The sequence below is a fragment of the Saccopteryx leptura genome, chromosome 11 (assembly GCF_036850995.1).
Source record: "Saccopteryx leptura isolate mSacLep1 chromosome 11, mSacLep1_pri_phased_curated, whole genome shotgun sequence".
Taxonomy (NCBI): domain Eukaryota; kingdom Metazoa; phylum Chordata; class Mammalia; order Chiroptera; family Emballonuridae; genus Saccopteryx; species Saccopteryx leptura.
This window is the reverse complement of record NC_089513.1, coordinates 69,479,779-69,495,770: the sequence shown is the minus strand read 5'-3', so window position 1 is coordinate 69,495,770 and position 15,992 is coordinate 69,479,779. Positions and strand designations below refer to the sequence as shown.

Below are 15,992 nucleotides of genomic sequence, written 5' to 3'. Positions count from 1 at the left end.
CACAATCGGTCACACACTCACTGTCCCTCCCCCCCGAGCTTCCCTCTCATCAACACTGCAGAAGGAAAAAAAAAAATCAAATGCAGCATTTTCTGTTATGAAACACAAGCCTCCAGAGACATCTACTTGGCAGCTGTGATTCGCAGACCCCAGCCTGTGACAAAAAAGGGAATCCCAACACACAGGACCGTGTGCTCTTGTCAACGCAAAACAGGAATGACCTCTGAATAATTACCAGCACTTTAAAGCTAAGCCACCATGGTTCTCCTCCGGGAGGGTGGGTTCAGATGGGCGGGGGGGGGGGGGGCGTCCTGAATACCATGTGCATTCAATCAGGAAGGAAAGGTGGATCTCATGTGGTGGGGTATGTTTGTGCTATGAGGTGGCCTCAAAATTTTGGCTCCATAGGTGACTCCCATCTCTGGAAACCCCTAAGCCAGTGGTGAAGATTCACGTGGAAGCCATGGATAGCTATTCTGTGTTCTAAATCAAAAATCAAAGGATCAAAAGTCACTTTGCACGACTATTGCTTTCCATGCAGAACCAGATACACACGGTGGAACAGACTGACTACAATGCAGGCTATTATGCAATATCTGCATTTAGTTCCGTTGAGTTGTGAGTATGTTAATAAGGTTGCTATCAGACATCGGTTAACATTTTGGTAATATTCACATAGTTTGTATTAGCCAAAGTGCAGTTGGCTGTTTTCAAGTTTTCCTCTCTAAAGTCCTCGTTACTGTTGTTTACCCCCTCCTGGATCTCCATGTAATCAGACTTACTAATGGTAGAGGCACTTCTACTTTTCTTTAGGTCAGGGGAGGATGGGATCTTTGGACAGCTCGTCACTTGCAAGTACTGCGCCTGCTCCTCTCCCTCTGTCTCCCGGTGGTAGAAGTAGTTGAAATTGGACACTATGACGGGGACCGGTAAGGCAATGGTTAACACACCTGCAATTGCACACAGGGAACCCACAATCTTTCCCCCAATGGTAGTCGGGACCATGTCTCCATAGCCTACAGTTGTCATGGAGACGACTGCCCACCAGAAGGCATCTGGGATGCTGGGGAACTGGGAGTCTCGCTCATCGGCCTCAGCGAAATAGACAGCACTAGAGAAAAGGATGACCCCGATGAAGAGGAAGAATATCAGGAGGCCCAACTCTCTCATGCTGGCTTTGAGGGTCTGACCTAGGATCTGGAGACCTTTGGAGTGTCTGGACAGCTTGAAAATCCTAAAGACTCTTACCAGCCGGATGACACGGAGGATGGCCAGCGACATGGCCTGCTGGCCTTGCTGGGCATCTTCTGGCTTCTCAGCCAGCTCCGTCCCCAGGGTGATGAAGTAGGGGATGATGGCCACAATGTCGATGATGTTCATGATGTTGGTGAAGAAGCCGGCCTTGCTGGGACAGGCAAAGAACCTGACCAGGAACTCGAAGGAGAACCAGATAATGCAGAGGGTCTCCACGATGAAGAAAGGGTCAGTGAAGGACGTCGACTGCTGGTACCCGATGGTGCTGTTGGAATAGGTGTGGAAGGTCACCCCACCGCCGTGCATGTCTTCATTCTCGTCCCGGAATATGGGCAGTGTTTCCAGGCAGAAGCTGACAATGGAGATCAAGATCACCATGACGGATACGATAGCTATAATCCTGGCGGGCCCTGAGCTCTCTGGGTACTCGAAGAGAAGCCACACCTGTCTCTGGAACTCGTTTTCAGGCAGCGGCCGCTCTTCCTCTTTGATGTAGCCTTCGTCTTCCCGAAACATCTCCATCGCTTCTTCCCCCAGCTCGTAAAACCGAATTTCTTCTGAGAAGATATCTAAGGGCACATTCACGGGTCGCCTCAGCCGGCCCCCAGACTGATAATAGTAGAGGATGGCATCGAAGCTAGGGCGGTTCCGATCGAAAAAGTACTCATTTCGGAGGGGGTCGAAGTACCTCATCCGCTTCTTTGGGTCCCCTAAGAGGGTCTCTGGGAATTGGGCTAAGGTCTTCAGCTGGGTCTCGAACCGCAGCCCTGAGATGTTGATCACCACCCTCTCGCAGCACTCGTGGTCAGCCTCTGGGTCGTAGGTGTCCTGGGGGTGCCCGGGGAGGGCAGCAGCGTCATCCGCTGGGTCTCCGGTGGCCACTGTCATAGTTGGGACTGAGAGAAGCGCCTCACGCTACGCCTTCCAGCTGCCAGGCGGCAGGGAGCTCAGGGTGCTGGGGCCGGCCCCGGGAGACACTGGAGCATGGGCCTGGGCTGCCGTGGGTGAGCCAGAGACACAGCCTGGCTGAAAGACACAGAGGCAGTTAGGGACATGAGACCACTCACCGCCGGCAGCCCGGCGAGGTTGTCAGGTTGTGTCACCCATCTCTCAGACAGGAGTTCCGGTGACCACTGCCACCAGAGAGCACAGTTTAGTTTCACCTCCTGGAGGAGCAGGTGGCAATCTCCAGAAAGCTCTGGAGTGTTCTGCCCTGGAGCAAGGTGGCAGGAGAGACCCCCTGTGCCCCCACGCAGGAGCATGGCCCCATACTACAGGCGGGAAGAGAGCCCTCCCGCAGGCACTGAACTATGCCCTGCACCCGGGAGGTACCTGCAGCGGCAGACCTTGGACCTGGGTCTCCCTCGCTATCCTCATTGCAATGACTCTATGCATGGCTGTTATTACATAATAGGATGATTTACCTGGCAAGGCAGGGGTCTGAACTGTTTTCCTTGCAGAGCTGATCAGATGGCGAGGGAATCCTAGCCACACACACAGGCAGCCCAACTCCCCATCACGTCTTCACACTTGAGCTAGAAATAATGGTGAGTCATCCTGGGCAGGAGGGCGGGCTCCGGGTCCTGGAGGTGAGCTCCAGGTCTGGGCCGGCCTGGAGGGGCGGGGGCGGTGCCTGGCTGGGGGCACGCAGGGTGCGGGGACGGTTGCACTTGGGTCTGGAGACTTTGGAAGGATGGAGGGGAGATGCAAAGGTCAGCAAAAGCCGGAGTGCTCCTGGCTGTCCTCGGGAGGTGTGACGTTGCCTGGAAAAAACAGCAGCCAGGTGGAACCAGGGATCTCGGGCAGCTGGTGCCAAGCTCTAGGAGGGCTCTGGCAGCTTCCCTTCCATGTGCCTTCCATTCTGGTGTCACACCTGAGATGGGCCCTCAGCTTCCCGGCCTGGACTGGGCATGCTTCCATCATCTGGAGGCCCCGAGAAACAAGCTTTCGGGCTTGGCTGGGCCTGTCTCCTCCCGGGGCCTCCCGGGCTGAGCCAGACTCCCTGTCAGTCCTCAGCAGCATCAAGAGAAACTGTGGACAAAGCCCCCCACCCCCAGGTCGGGACACAACATCTGGAAAGGGGAGAGTTTCCTACACTGCAGCCTACTGCAAGCTCTGATAGATCCCCCAGGGTCCTGGAGGAAAGAGAGGCCCCACAAACCCCTGACACTCCTTCAGAGCCCGTCCAGGGAGACTCCTCACGCAGAAAGGCCGGCTCTACCAAGCTGGCTGGCTTGGGCCCAGGACTCACTGGCTCTCGGGTATTCTTAGGCTGCAGGCCTCCCTACAAGCGCTTGGCATTTGAACTGGGCAGGCGCTGGACCACCAATTTCTCCCCAAGAGGAAAACCTCTCCCATCTCCTGGGCAGGGAGAGCAGAACAGACGCTCAGCCAGCCTGGCTGCCGGGCGGCTTGGCAGCGGCGAGAAGGGAGTTTAGAGGAAGCCGGCTTCCGAGCTGGCCCCAGGCCGACCCCACTGCGCCCGCCCCATCCCACCGACCCCGGGGCAGGGATCCTCTCCCCAGAGCCCCGGGCTCCAGCCGGGAGTCTGCCGCGCGCGCTCCGCGCTCGGCTCCGCGAGGGCGGCCCAGACGCACCAGCTGGCCGCGGCAGCCAGCGCCACCTTAACCCCCTCCTGCCCGGTCCGGGGGTTCTTGTAGCGGGCCGAGCACAGCCCGGCTCTTTTGCCCTTGGGGTCCAGCCGAGGGACCACCGAGGCTCCACCCCCACCCCAAAACACTGGTGCCTGAACTCTGGGGGGCGAGACTCTGGGGGGCGAGGAGCAGGCGGCCGCCCCAGATCTCAGCCTTCTGAGCGCGGGGGCTTCGCAGCAGCCCGCGGCCCCGGGGAAGCGGAAAAACCCTTCTCGGCCGCAAAGCAGTGCTGATTCCGAGCCGGAGAGGAGCCTGCAGCCCGGCGGTCCCAAGCAACTCGAGTCCCACCAGCCGGCGCTATTTACCAGACCCCGCTGTGCCGTAGCTGCACTTCCCATCGCCCGCCAGCTCCCTGCTGCGCCCTCCGCCCCGTGCCAGCGCAGCCCGGAGGGTCCCAGAGCCCACTCGGTGCCCTCACCTCCCGCAGGGCGCAGCCCCCGCCCCGTGCCCCGCAGATCCTCCGGCCTCAGCAACCGGGGCCGGGGAGCAGCACGCGCAGCCCACGGCCCCGACACTGATTTACCCTTAAGGATGGGCACCCGGAGCCTCCATGCTGCTGGCGGTAGCAAGCGCCGGCGGAACCGCGGTGGCGGGCGGCTGCGGCCGCGGCAGCGGGGTGCGGGCGGCCAGCCGGGAGCCGGCTCTGCAGTCCCGCGGGCGGCGCGTATGGAGCGCCCGGCCGCCGCCCGCAGCCGCACCGCGCCGCACCGCGCCACGCAGCGCCGCACCTGGCCCGGCTGCGAACTCGAATTAAAGGGGCCGGCGGGGCGCGCGCCCGCCGCCACCACCACGCTGGCCGCCTGGCTGAGTCCCCCGGCTTTGGCCCCCCACCCCACCAGGAAAACACCTTCTCCTCTGGCAGAGGCAGCTCACCTTGTGGAGAGCTCAGCTGGGTGCTGCCGGGCCCGGGGAACGGGGGAGAAGTTGAGGAGCAGTCAGGAGGGGCTCCTGCCAACATGATGAAGTAGGTTAGGAGGAGACAATGGAGAGCTGCTCTCCCTGGCCCAGGGAGGGATCCAGTCCCGCGGGACAGGGGTTGCGATCATTACGAAGCTGCCAGACTGAATCTGAAGACCTCCCCCCCCTCTCAGCCCCTTCCTCCAGCTGTGCTTCTCCACCTCCCCTGACCCAGCCACAGCGGTGGCTTCACAGGAACGCAGCAGGTGCGGGCCGCAGTGTGGCAGAAACTTGCTGCTGCGCTGGCCCCCACCGGATGAAGCCGCAGGGACCGGCAGAATTGCAGAGCCGGCCTCTAGACGCCTTCCCCCAGGGCCCCGGCAGGGAGGGCCGGGTTACCTGCAGCGGCCCTAGGGAAGGGCCAGCTACTCTCCGACCAGGCAGACCCCTTACAGATCTTACAAAACCCGCTGGAACTCGGGGGGGGGGGGTCTGAGATGGGGAGTGCAGCTCACAGCACATTGGGGTAGCCACAGAGGATGCCCTTTGCTCTTGGAAAAATGTGTATGGGAAGCACAGCCTGCCCTTTGCCCAGATGGGGGAACAGGGAGGGTCCAGGGTGCTCTTGGGAGCCACCTGGAAGCCCCAAGTTCTGTTCTACAGGTCCCAGCCAGAATCCCTCCTCCCCACGGTGGTCCCTTGAGCCCAGACTGCAATGCAGAGGCCAGGAAGGCTCCTGCTGGGCCCTCCTTGCTCAGAGAAGCCCCTCTCCAGGCCCGTAGCTTGGCCGGAAGCGCCCAGGGCTCAGAAGGTCCCGCTCTGCGGGATTCTGCCGTTTCATCTGGGTAGTCTACCCAGAGTTGCAGGGATGGGGTGGGGGGAGGTCTGGGGGGGGGGGGGCGTTGGCCTCAACTAGTTCAGGGGGTGGCAGCTGACTATAAGGCAGGGCTGGTTTGGTTTCGGGCTCCTTGAAGCTGGGCCACCGATGTCCCGATGGCCTGAGTATTTTGGAACCAGCTGGGCTGAGACCTTAGTCCCTACCCAGTTACTAGGCAAATTAAATAATGTCTCTGGACCTCAGTGTCTTCAAACAGCAAAATGCAGATACCTCATGGACTGCTGTGAGGATGAAGTTATTGAAATTATTAATGTAAAGACCTTAGCACCCAGCAGACACTCCACAAATGATGGGCCCTCCACTAGGCCTTCCTAGGAAATGCCCCCCCAACTCCCCGTCCCCAGCTCAGGTTTGGCTGTGTGCCCAATCACCAGGTCTCTGTTGCCCCAGTCCCTCTGCTTACGAGCTTCCTCCACCCCTCACTTTCCCCGAGGTCTTAGCCATTCCCACCTTTGCCACCTGTCACCAAACTTTCCCCAGGACCCTTCTCCACACTCCTGGAAGCCTCCCCAGGCCAGCACCCAGGGCTGTTTCTCCTTCTTGAAGCATTGGGTCCTTATGTCAAAGCCCAACGGCCTTAATGAATGAGTTGATTGTGGCTCTATATTTTCTTCACCTTTGTCCAAAGAAAGCTATGGACCAAGAAAAAGTCTTGAGGGAGGATGAACAATTGTGCTAAGCGGTGGCTTGGGCTTACCATGTGTTAGAAACTGCTAAAGCACCTCTAGCCCAGTGGGACATTTAATCCTTTCCACTCTAGTAGTTTCTCCATCAGCACCTTGTCAGGGAAAGGAAGCTGAGGCAGAGAGAGGTGAAGCAATCTGCCCAAGGTCACTAAGCGATAGCTCCGGCATTTAAAGAGGTCTTTGAGACTCCAGGACACACGCCCTCAGCCCTCACACTTCACCGCTCACAGAGAATGAGCAGCCTCAAGTTTATTTCCCTCTTCGGGACCTTCTTCTGACTCCTGTTCCATCAAATGGCCTCAGGGTTATATCATCTTATCTCCCCCTTCAAAGTCTAAGTTTGAACAACAAAAAAGGAATTAAAAAAAGAAAGAAAGAAAGAAAGAAAACCATAGCAACTGTTGTTCAGGAGCACAGGGTGTAGCTCCCGCCCCGAAAGTTCTTTGGGTTCAGCAGTGCCGTGTAAGAAGACATGGACCCAATTCTTAGCTCCGGCACTTGCTGGCTGTGTGAACTTGAGCGAGTTATTGAACTCACTGAGCCTCAATTTTGTAACTTGTTGAGCGGGACTCTAAACCACCTTCGCAGGCTGGTGAGGATGAAATGAGTTATAAGGCGTGGACAGCCAGCCGGCTTCACTGTTAGCTCAGTTTCCCGGGCACCCTCTCTTTTTCTGGCCACAAAAGACCAGCTGGGTGCCCCTTGACCCCTTCCCCGGGGCGAGTCTCCTGCGTGGGGACCATGCCCTGTCATCGGCAGAGGAAAGTGCTGGTGACTGCCGCCGTGTGTGAGCTGCCCCTGCCCAGGGAAGTTGTTGGCTCCTGTGCTCTGTGACGTTGAAAGGAGGGGCTTATTGTCCACGCCCACCCGCCCAGGCACCACAGGTCTCCCGTCACATTTAGGAACACAGAAGGTGACACGGGCTCCCCTCTCAGCTGTCACCCCTAGAGGACCAGTGAGCCTTCCTTGCATGACCCCCACCCCTGCTGCTGCTTGCTCCTCCCACCACCCCACTGTCCGCTCTAGCCCACGGGAAGAAGGGCAGGGAGGCGTGGGATACAAGCCCAGGCGCCGGGCTGACAGCTTTCCATAAGTCCTTTGATTTAATCCTTCCAGCCACCCGGTGGGAAGAATGCCATTATCTCCATCTTCCAGTTGATGATATTGAAGCTCTAAGAGGACAAGTTGCTGTCCAGAGTGATTTAGCGGTGAGGCTGGGATGGAACTCAAGACCGTCTGACTCCACAAATCCCCACTGCCTTTGCTGCCTGCTTCCACGGCTAGTGGGGGTCCTGGCCCCTGGGCCCAACTCCTGGTCCTAGGAACATGGATTCAGTCCGGCGGAACTCACAGATCTTAGGGAGAGCAACACATCCGTCCCTGGAGGTTGTCCAACCTGACAGCAGGTCTGTTGTAGAAGAGGGTTGGTGCTGATGGTGACAAACAGGTCACACCTTGGGAACCGAGGCAATAGTGCAAAATTCCAGACCCGAGGGCTCCGCTCTGGGCACTTTCCTGGGTCAGGTTTCCTGATGCTTCTCACATCTGCAGGGCACAGGGCCAAGTGTCCCTCACCCTGCAGTGGCTGTACAAGCAGGGCACCCGACTGGGTTTGCAGTCTGAGATTTAGTCTCAGCAGGCAGGGCCTGGTGACCCAAGGTCACTTGCTTGACCTTTCGGTGCTGCAAATTACTTGTAAAACGGGAAGGATCCCAGCATTGCCTCCAACCTCCTCCTTGCTTCCTAAGGATTGAAGAGAGAGAAAGGGAGGGAGGAAACAAACATTCACTGTTAGCATGTATTAAAACCGTATTTGTTAGGATCCGAGGGGAGAAAACACGTGAACATGTGGGAAAAACAAAGCCTGGTCAGTGTGGAAGAGGACATTGTCCCTGTGATCGTTGTCACTGCTGTCATGATGGCGCCCTGTCAGTGAGCATCGTGCTTGATGTCGGAGGACTTGCCCCGGAAGTGGAATGAGTAGACATTCCTGCTTCCTTCTTACCTAAGGGCTTCCACCTCCAGGAAGCCTTCTGAGGTTAACCGCAGCTGCCTCTAAGGAACTCCTGTGTGGAGGCCTGGGCCTCAGCTCCTGTCCTGAATTAGTTGCTACACATACAACCCTACTCTACTGCAAGCCTTGTCCAAATAGAAGAGAATATTAAAGAATAGCTAGGGGATGGACCCTGCCTTACGTTTCACACCTGCTGCTCTGTGCAGGGCGCTGGCCCGGTTGCCTCACCATCACACTCCTGCTATTAACAGCCAGAGGCAGCACAGCATGTTTCAAATACAACCATGGGTGCCAGCAGGTCTAGGGCCCCATCCCAGGGCCACCAGGTCGTAGCTCTGTGACTCAGTTCCTTGCCTGTGAATTTTTGTCCTCTCCATATCGCTGTCTACAGAGACTCTTCTCTATTAGGGATGGAAGAGGGAGAGGCTTAGGATGAGTTGCGATAATGGACGCGTTCTGTGCTCCAGGCCACAGCCCCGGGACCACCTGTGACTTCAGCTCCCTGTGGAGGTCTGCATGGTTGTCATCCTGCCATCGCTGCGTCTCTCCGCTTGTCAGACTCAGGACTCTTTCCGAGGCCGTGGTGGCTCACTCAGGTTGCCCAGGGTAGTCTGGATCTCCGGGGAGGAAACTCTGAAAGTCCCAGCATCCCACCTGTAAGGGGGACAATTCCTGTTGTACGGCTGGTGACTCATCCCACTCCCATCTGTGTGGAGCCTCGATGGCTCACAGAGGTGACCAGCTCAATCCCGTGAGCCAGCTGGCCTGGGACAGGTTGCTGGCCCCAGCTCCCTGGGCTTGCCCACGCCGGGCCCCTGGTGGCTCAGTCTCCAGCCCAGGCTGGAATTCCCCTCATTTGAAGAGAGGCCACCTTTCACCTGTTGCCCAAACTAGAAACCAACCCAAAGTCCTTATCAACTCTCTCACCCTGACATCCCCCGCATCCAGTCACTCACTTGGCTTAGGCACGTCTCTCTGACTCCCTTTCCCTCCCCTAACAGCCTGGTTTAGCCCCCAGCAGGCATGGTCTGGGCCGCTGCAACCTTGCTGGGTCCCCCTCTCCAGACTAGCCCCCACTCCAGCCCCACTCCATCTCTCCTCCCCATGGTTGCCTAGTGGCCCTCCTAACGTGCAGACCCAATCACGTCACTTACCTCTGAACTCCTCATTGGCTCCCTGTTGCTATGATACAACCCGCACATCCTAAAAGGCAAGCGAAGTCCTTTGTGATCTGATGTTTCTCTGCCCTCCCTCGGTCCCCCATCCTATGACATCAAACTAAACTGCCTTGAAGGCGCTCACTGGGCTAAACAGAAGGATTAGGTTAAGACCTGAGCTCAGACAGACCTGGGTTCAGTCCTGGCTCTGTTGCTTGCCACTCATGTGACCTCAGGTGGCTGCTTTTTCTGGGTCTGATTGTTACTAGAACCCATGTCCTTCCCCATCCCTTCTACTGCTTTTGGTCCATAGAGAAGGGAACAGAGCAAAGGAGAAGCAAATTGACATCCTGGAAAGACCACCAGCCTGGCAGTCCCAGCCCCAGTTACGCTGCTACTGGGGTGACCTTGCAGCGGATGACCTTGGGTAAGTCCCTTCCCCTCTTTGGGCCTCAGCTTCCACATCTGTGAAATGGGAAAGCTGGACCAGATATAACCTTTTCTTGTTCTACAATTATTTCTTTGACTTCACCCCGGCAGGGAATGGAACCATTAGTATCATAAGGACTCCTGTTATAACTATTTTACCGAGAAGACACTGAGGCTGAGAGGTCATGTGATCTGCTCAAGGTCATGTGGCTCTAGGAAGTGGCGAGACTCTTGGAGGCTGGGGTCAACAGTGCCCCCAGCAAGTCTCACTGTGTAAAAAGGGAGGGAGGAATTTCAAAGATGCCAAATCACTTTGGAGATGGTTTCTGATCAAATTCAGGATGGTGCAAATTCAGGATGCTCAGTGCATCTTAATGATGTTTTCGGAGTCCAAGAAGGGTCATTACAAGGGGACCTTCGACAGTTTTCCATGCTGAGACCTACGGAGAGATAATGGATTCTGACTATAGGGAGGGGGCTCAGTTAGACATGGGGGGGGGAGGCTGACTCTATGGGACATTTCATGGACTGAAAGCCCCAAAGGGGACTTTAAGAACAGCCTGACTGTCAAATACCACTTAGGTATAGGCTTCCCCAGAATGCTCAAGAAGTAGAATAGGTGAAAGATTGGATAGGAAACTATCAGATAACAAATATGTGCTTGTCGACTGGAATGAGCTGTGGTCTGGAGAGGCAGCAGGACCTTGTCCAGGGAGCTCGGCTCCGGGGTGCAGGGTGACTCAGCCTCTCTGACCGGCTTTGAAGAAGGGGAAAGGGAACGTGGAGAACGGAGGTGACAAAGCCATTGTGGGACTTTCCTGTGCTGCAAAGCCAAGATGCACCTGGGAAAGTTTAAAAAGTCTAGGAATGGACAATAGCCTAAGGGCATGAAGGAAGGCTAGGAGGAAGAACAGGAAGTGGAATCCGTGGTCTCCAGAACCGTGGTCTCCACAAGCCTCCCAGGGCGACTGCCGGTTTGTCACCTGTAATTCCAGAGTCGCCCAACAGTGCCACCCAGCGGCCTTGTGGGAGAAGTACAGGGAGGTGCCCAGGAGAGCAGAAACTAGATGGAAGAGGAAAAGGTATCCAGCTACCCAGAAAAAGAGAAAACTCAGAGTTTCTTTAGGCCTTGAGGATGTGGTGCAGGGCTCCCCACGGGCCTCTGGACCTGTTCCTTAAGGATCCTGCGCGTCCCAAAGACTTCCCCTCTTCTCTGAACTCTGGCCAGGGCTTCCCTAATCCGTAGATCCCCAAGATCCCCTGGATGTGGACCAGAAGGGGCAAGGAGTCTACAGCCCCTCCCCAGGCCTCCCTGCCTGGGATGTGACCGGCGGAGATTGCAGCTGACAGCCGGCTCTCCCCCCAAGTTCATCCGATCATGGTCAAGGTCATGGTTGCTGGACACAGAGGGGCTGGGGGCAGCAGTGAAAGGCGCTGAAGTCACTTCACAGTGGACTGCCGCCGCACACACACCCCCCTTTCAGCTGCACCCTATCTGAGGTCCACGAGCTCTAAGAAAACAATCACAAGTTCTTCCTGCGAGAAAGGTGGGATTCGGAGCGAATTCATAACGAAGGTGTCCCGGTTCCCAAGGAAAACGCAGTGGAGCCTGGATACAAGGTCTAATTGAAACTCTTCCCTCCCAGCTTTCGCGCTAAGGCTCGTACCTAAGCAGAGGTGGGGACTATTTTCATTCCCACTCTGCAAATATAGAACCGGTTGAGTAACTTGCCAGCTGCCGCGGAGCCAGCAGCCCGGTGCCAGAGGCGGAGCTGAGCACCGTCTGCCTGAGTCACCAGCTCCAGCTCTAAGCGGGCACGAGCCAAGCCCCGTGGGGGGGGGGGGGGCAGCGGGGCTTGGCAGGCAGGAGCTGCCCAACAAACACCAGTTGAATCAGCGGATCCTTCTCTAGAGCTGGAGGGAGAAGCGGGGTTGTCCGCTATGAACTCGAACTCAGCAGACAAACTAGGTTACATTGGGGAAGAAAACACAAAAGTGCCTAAGAAAGGAAAAGCCTTCGCAAAGGATGGGCCGTTTGACGGGTGTGTTTAAGGAGAAGGTCCAGAGGCCCTGAAAGAGGCGCAGAGATGCTGGTTGGTCGCTGGGCTTTCTGTGGGAAGTCTGCATGTCTCCGCCCACTTCATTCATTCACCGGCTCCGTGCGGAGAGGCTCCCTAACCGCCTGACTCCAACCGCAGCCCCGTCGCTCCGCCCCTTACCCGGCTCTTTCTCCTCCCAGCACTTATCTCTACCTGTCCGTTTGCCAAATAAGTCTTTGTTTATGGTCTTATCCCCCATCACTAGAACGCAAATCTCGTGCGGACAAATTTGAGAGTTTAGCTCTTTCCTGGACCTCCCAGGACCTGGAACGCTGTGGGTACTCAATATATATTTGTGAAATACATGCGTAAGTGGGTAAATTCCAGGACAAGGGGACAATCAGGACAGGGACAGGCACAGTCCTACCTGTCCAGGAACAACAGCGAGTCACATAGTAAGTCTGGGGCGAGCAGCCTCGGGGGACACAGAGAACCTGGAAAGGTCATCTTGGAAGACTGTGCAAGGCCTGGCGTGTCAGGCTGAAGAGCTGGGTTTATTTTGTCCTGTAGGTGAGAGGGGACCGTTAAGGGTTTTGTGTAGCACAGTGACAGGATCCAAGCTAGTTTTCAGAAGAGAAGTTAGGCATGGAATGGAACTTGGGATGAACTTTGTAATGACAACATAGCGTCTGGGAGCAGAGGTGGCAGGGAAGCCCGTTAAGGAGGAGGATGCTTCTCCTGGTGAGAGGGTGTGTGTGTGTGGGGGGGGGGGAGGGACGGAGCAGTCATGATGGCAGGAGAGAGGCCAGGGGTTGGGGATGGGGAGCTGACAGTTGTCACTGTGGAGGGGTATTTATTTATATGTGAAGAGAGATCCTTCAGGGCCAAAGCACGGAAGGAGTGAGCAGAAGAGAGGACAAATGTCTCTGGGATACTTACATTATGGGGCAAGGAAAGGAGGTGAGGGAGCCAGTGGAGTCGTGCTCAAGGGACAGGACGAGGACCCGAGAGCCATGTCCCAGTCAGCTCCCTCCGGGCCAGGGCCTCACTGACACACTCGCCTCTCCTGTGGACAGGATGTCCCACCCCATCTGAGTCCCCTCCCCTCCTCTTACGCTCCACACCAAAGCACAGGACATGGAAGGGTCCCATCCACTGGGTCCCCATCCAGGGTCAATGTCTGTACTACAACGGGGTCAGGACTTCTACTTAAGGCAGGAAGAAATAATTTATTAGTGGCATCTGTAGAGCTAAAAATAATGCTTAAAAAAAAACAACTGGCCAAATCTCATTAGAGTTTTATCCTACCTGGCCTTGCCCTTCCCATCCATCCGTTTGGAAGCCTGGACTACGTCTGGACATGAGACCAGGTGTCCAGACTTGGGCCCGAGGGAGGGGAGCCAGAGCAGCTCACACAGGGGGTTCAAGATGGAAAGACCTGAGACGGCAGAAGACAGGGAGGCAGTGCGGGTCACTGTGTCTGCAAGGGGACACGGTGGCTGCCTTCCTCCCGGGGCTCACTGGCTGGCATTGGAGTCGGACCTGCGGGTGTCGGGTGATGGGTATTATGGTGCCACGAGCCCAGTTCACTCAGCAGGGTGGCTGCAGGGGCGGGAGCACAGGAGGACTCGGGGACTCAGCCCGGAAAGAAGGGGTGAACTGCTCCTTGCTGGGGTGCGTAGGACCCTGTGCTCCAACAGTAGGACTGTCCCAGCCACAGAGAGCGACTTGTCAGCTTGTGATGAAAGACTTTTCTCCTCCTCTGATTCTGAAGGGTCTGAGGAGCTCAGGGTCCCAGCCTCCTCCATGTCTTTGATGTCTAGTTGAGTCGTGGCCACCTGGGAGGTCCTCTGCTCTTTTGTTTGGGATTAGTGCTCTGGGGGACTTTCCTTTAGGGGGTTTGGGTGTGGGGTGGGGTGGGGTGTTCACACCGCCACCTAGACTTCTGATAGGCAGCTCAAACTTGGCAGAATGATATTCTCCTTGCCCCACTCCATGATCCAAACCTAACTCCCGCCCCCTGCTGTGTCTTTAAGCGGCACTGCTCCTCATTCAATCGCTCAGGCCCCAACCCCTGCAGACAGCCTTTGATGAGCTCACAGAAGCCTAGTGTCTCCACCTTCTACATGTATTCTGAATCTGATATCTTGCCCCCCTCACTCCCCAAGAAGCAATCCAGGTCCTAGATGGGCTCACTTCTCACCTGGGCTCCCCCAGCTCTCGGCCCCCACCGGAGCCTCACATGGAAGCTAAATGGTTTGTTAGCCACGGGACTCCAGTGGCTGTTCCGCACCCTTAGAACTGACTCAGTCCTTCCGTGGCCCGGGAGGCGGCGCTGTGCCATCTGTGCCCAGGACGCCTTTCTGACCTCATTTCCAAGCACTCACCCGCTCTTCCTCAGCCAGGCCAGCTGCCTCATTGCTGGTTGGTCCTCAAACCCAGCACACACATCCCTAGGGCTGTTCACGTCCCCATGACCTGGGAGAAACACTCTTTTCCAAACATTCTCATGACTCCCTCCCTCCCTTTATGGAGGTCTGTGCTTACACATGACTTTCCAGGAGGACATGCCTGGCATGTATTCGAGGAACAAATGAATGAATAACAATATCTGTCTTAACCTTGTGCCCGACACACAAGACACCTTTCTTCACCAGCATGTAACAACAGGCTGGTCTAAGCTCTCTTGCCTTGGGTATCAGATCTGCCCCCAGAGGGCAGTCCCACGGGACCTACATAGAGCAGCTCTGCAGCAAGAGCTAGACGCATGCGCTGTCCGTGGCCACCAGAGGGCGCCAGACGCACTGACATCTGCACACTGCAGTACAACCTGGGAGACTGGAGTCATCCATGAAACTGGAGCTTTCACAAACCCCTCTAAGTACCCCACCGCCCCGAAGAGCAATCCCAGCCTCTCAGGACTGATTCGGGCCTGATCTTCTAGGAGGTCCTGGCTGCTGATGCGCCCGTCCCATAGCCATGCTCTGTGAACTGTGCTTGGGTGAGCTCAGAGAAGGAGAGAGGGAGAAAGATGAGTCACTAACTGGGAGAGCACCAGGAGGCTCCTAGCAGACTTCTCAGCCCCCACACCAAGTGTGCCACCTCCTCGAGCATCCAGCTCGGCCCCTGCCCTCACACCCCCTGTTTCTCCTCCGGACCCTCTTTCTTCTCGGGTGAGTCCCGGGCTGGCCTCAGCTCTGGACGGTACCTTGGAGGCCACCTCACCGTGTCCTGGGAGCACCCAGCATGTCGGGAACTCATGGCCCGCCACCCCACCCCCGTCCCAGGCCCTCATGTTGCGTCTGGCCCACTGGGATGACTGGGGGGTGGGTGCCTTCTCGGTGACAGGCAAACTCTGTCTCCCAGGCATGGCTGCCCGCGGTCCTGCCCTTCTTAGGGGCTGAATGCAGGGCAGGGAGGAAGGGGCCCTCACCTGGCGGAGGGCCCGAGGGCCGGCTGGGCCTAGCAGAGCAGAGCAGGGCAGGGAGGAAGGTGGGCGTCTGCTGGCCTAGCCAACTGATGCCTGCGGTGAGGATGTGGGTGGGGAGGGCGGTGAGCACAAGGATTGGGTCCGGCAGCATCTGTGAGCACGGTGAGCACAAGGATTGGGTCCGGCAGCATCTGTGAGTGAGTCTCCCAAACACTCCCATTTTCCACACGCTTCCTGCCTGGTGGCCATCCCCACTGAAAACTCTTACATCCTGCTCCCCACCCACCCCCAGGTGCCCAAACACCAACTGCTTTTTTATTATGTAACGGCGAGTGTGTCTCCCCACTGTCACTGCGGACATTTTAATGATCGCAGCTTCTGGCCAGCGACGGGCTGAGGGCTGCCGCGCTGAAGTGTGAGAATTCAGCCCCGAGTAAAGCGCTCTGACATTCTGCTTGGCGTGGGCAGCTTTGTTACAAGGAACAGTGTGACTTTTCCTCAGGCTTCTGAAATTCTAAAATAATTAGAGCCAGC

The 15,992-nt window shown here is 56.8% G+C and overlaps 1 protein-coding gene across 5 annotated transcripts; it reads right to left on the bottom strand.

Moving 5' to 3' along the window:
* Positions 1-277: 277 nt before the first annotated feature.
* Positions 278-4,864, bottom strand: KCNA2 (potassium voltage-gated channel subfamily A member 2). Of its 5 annotated transcripts, none has more exons than XM_066352220.1 (3): positions 4,782-4,864; positions 2,679-3,017; positions 278-2,280 (listed from the first exon to the last, which is right to left on the bottom strand). In XM_066352220.1, exon 3 carries the CDS (start codon positions 2,140-2,142, stop codon positions 643-645), a length of 1,500 nt encoding a protein of 499 aa, XP_066208317.1. In that variant the 5' UTR covers positions 2,143-2,280; positions 2,679-3,017; positions 4,782-4,864; the 3' UTR covers positions 278-642. The 5 variants fall into 5 exon arrangements, with proteins under 5 accessions (XP_066208317.1, XP_066208314.1, XP_066208318.1 ...); XM_066352217.1 differs by lacking the exon at positions 4,782-4,864 and adding an exon at positions 4,432-4,558; XM_066352221.1 differs by lacking the exon at positions 4,782-4,864 and adding an exon at positions 4,432-4,558 and having other exon boundaries at positions 278-2,276.
* Between the last annotated feature and the right edge of the window lie 11,128 nt (positions 4,865-15,992).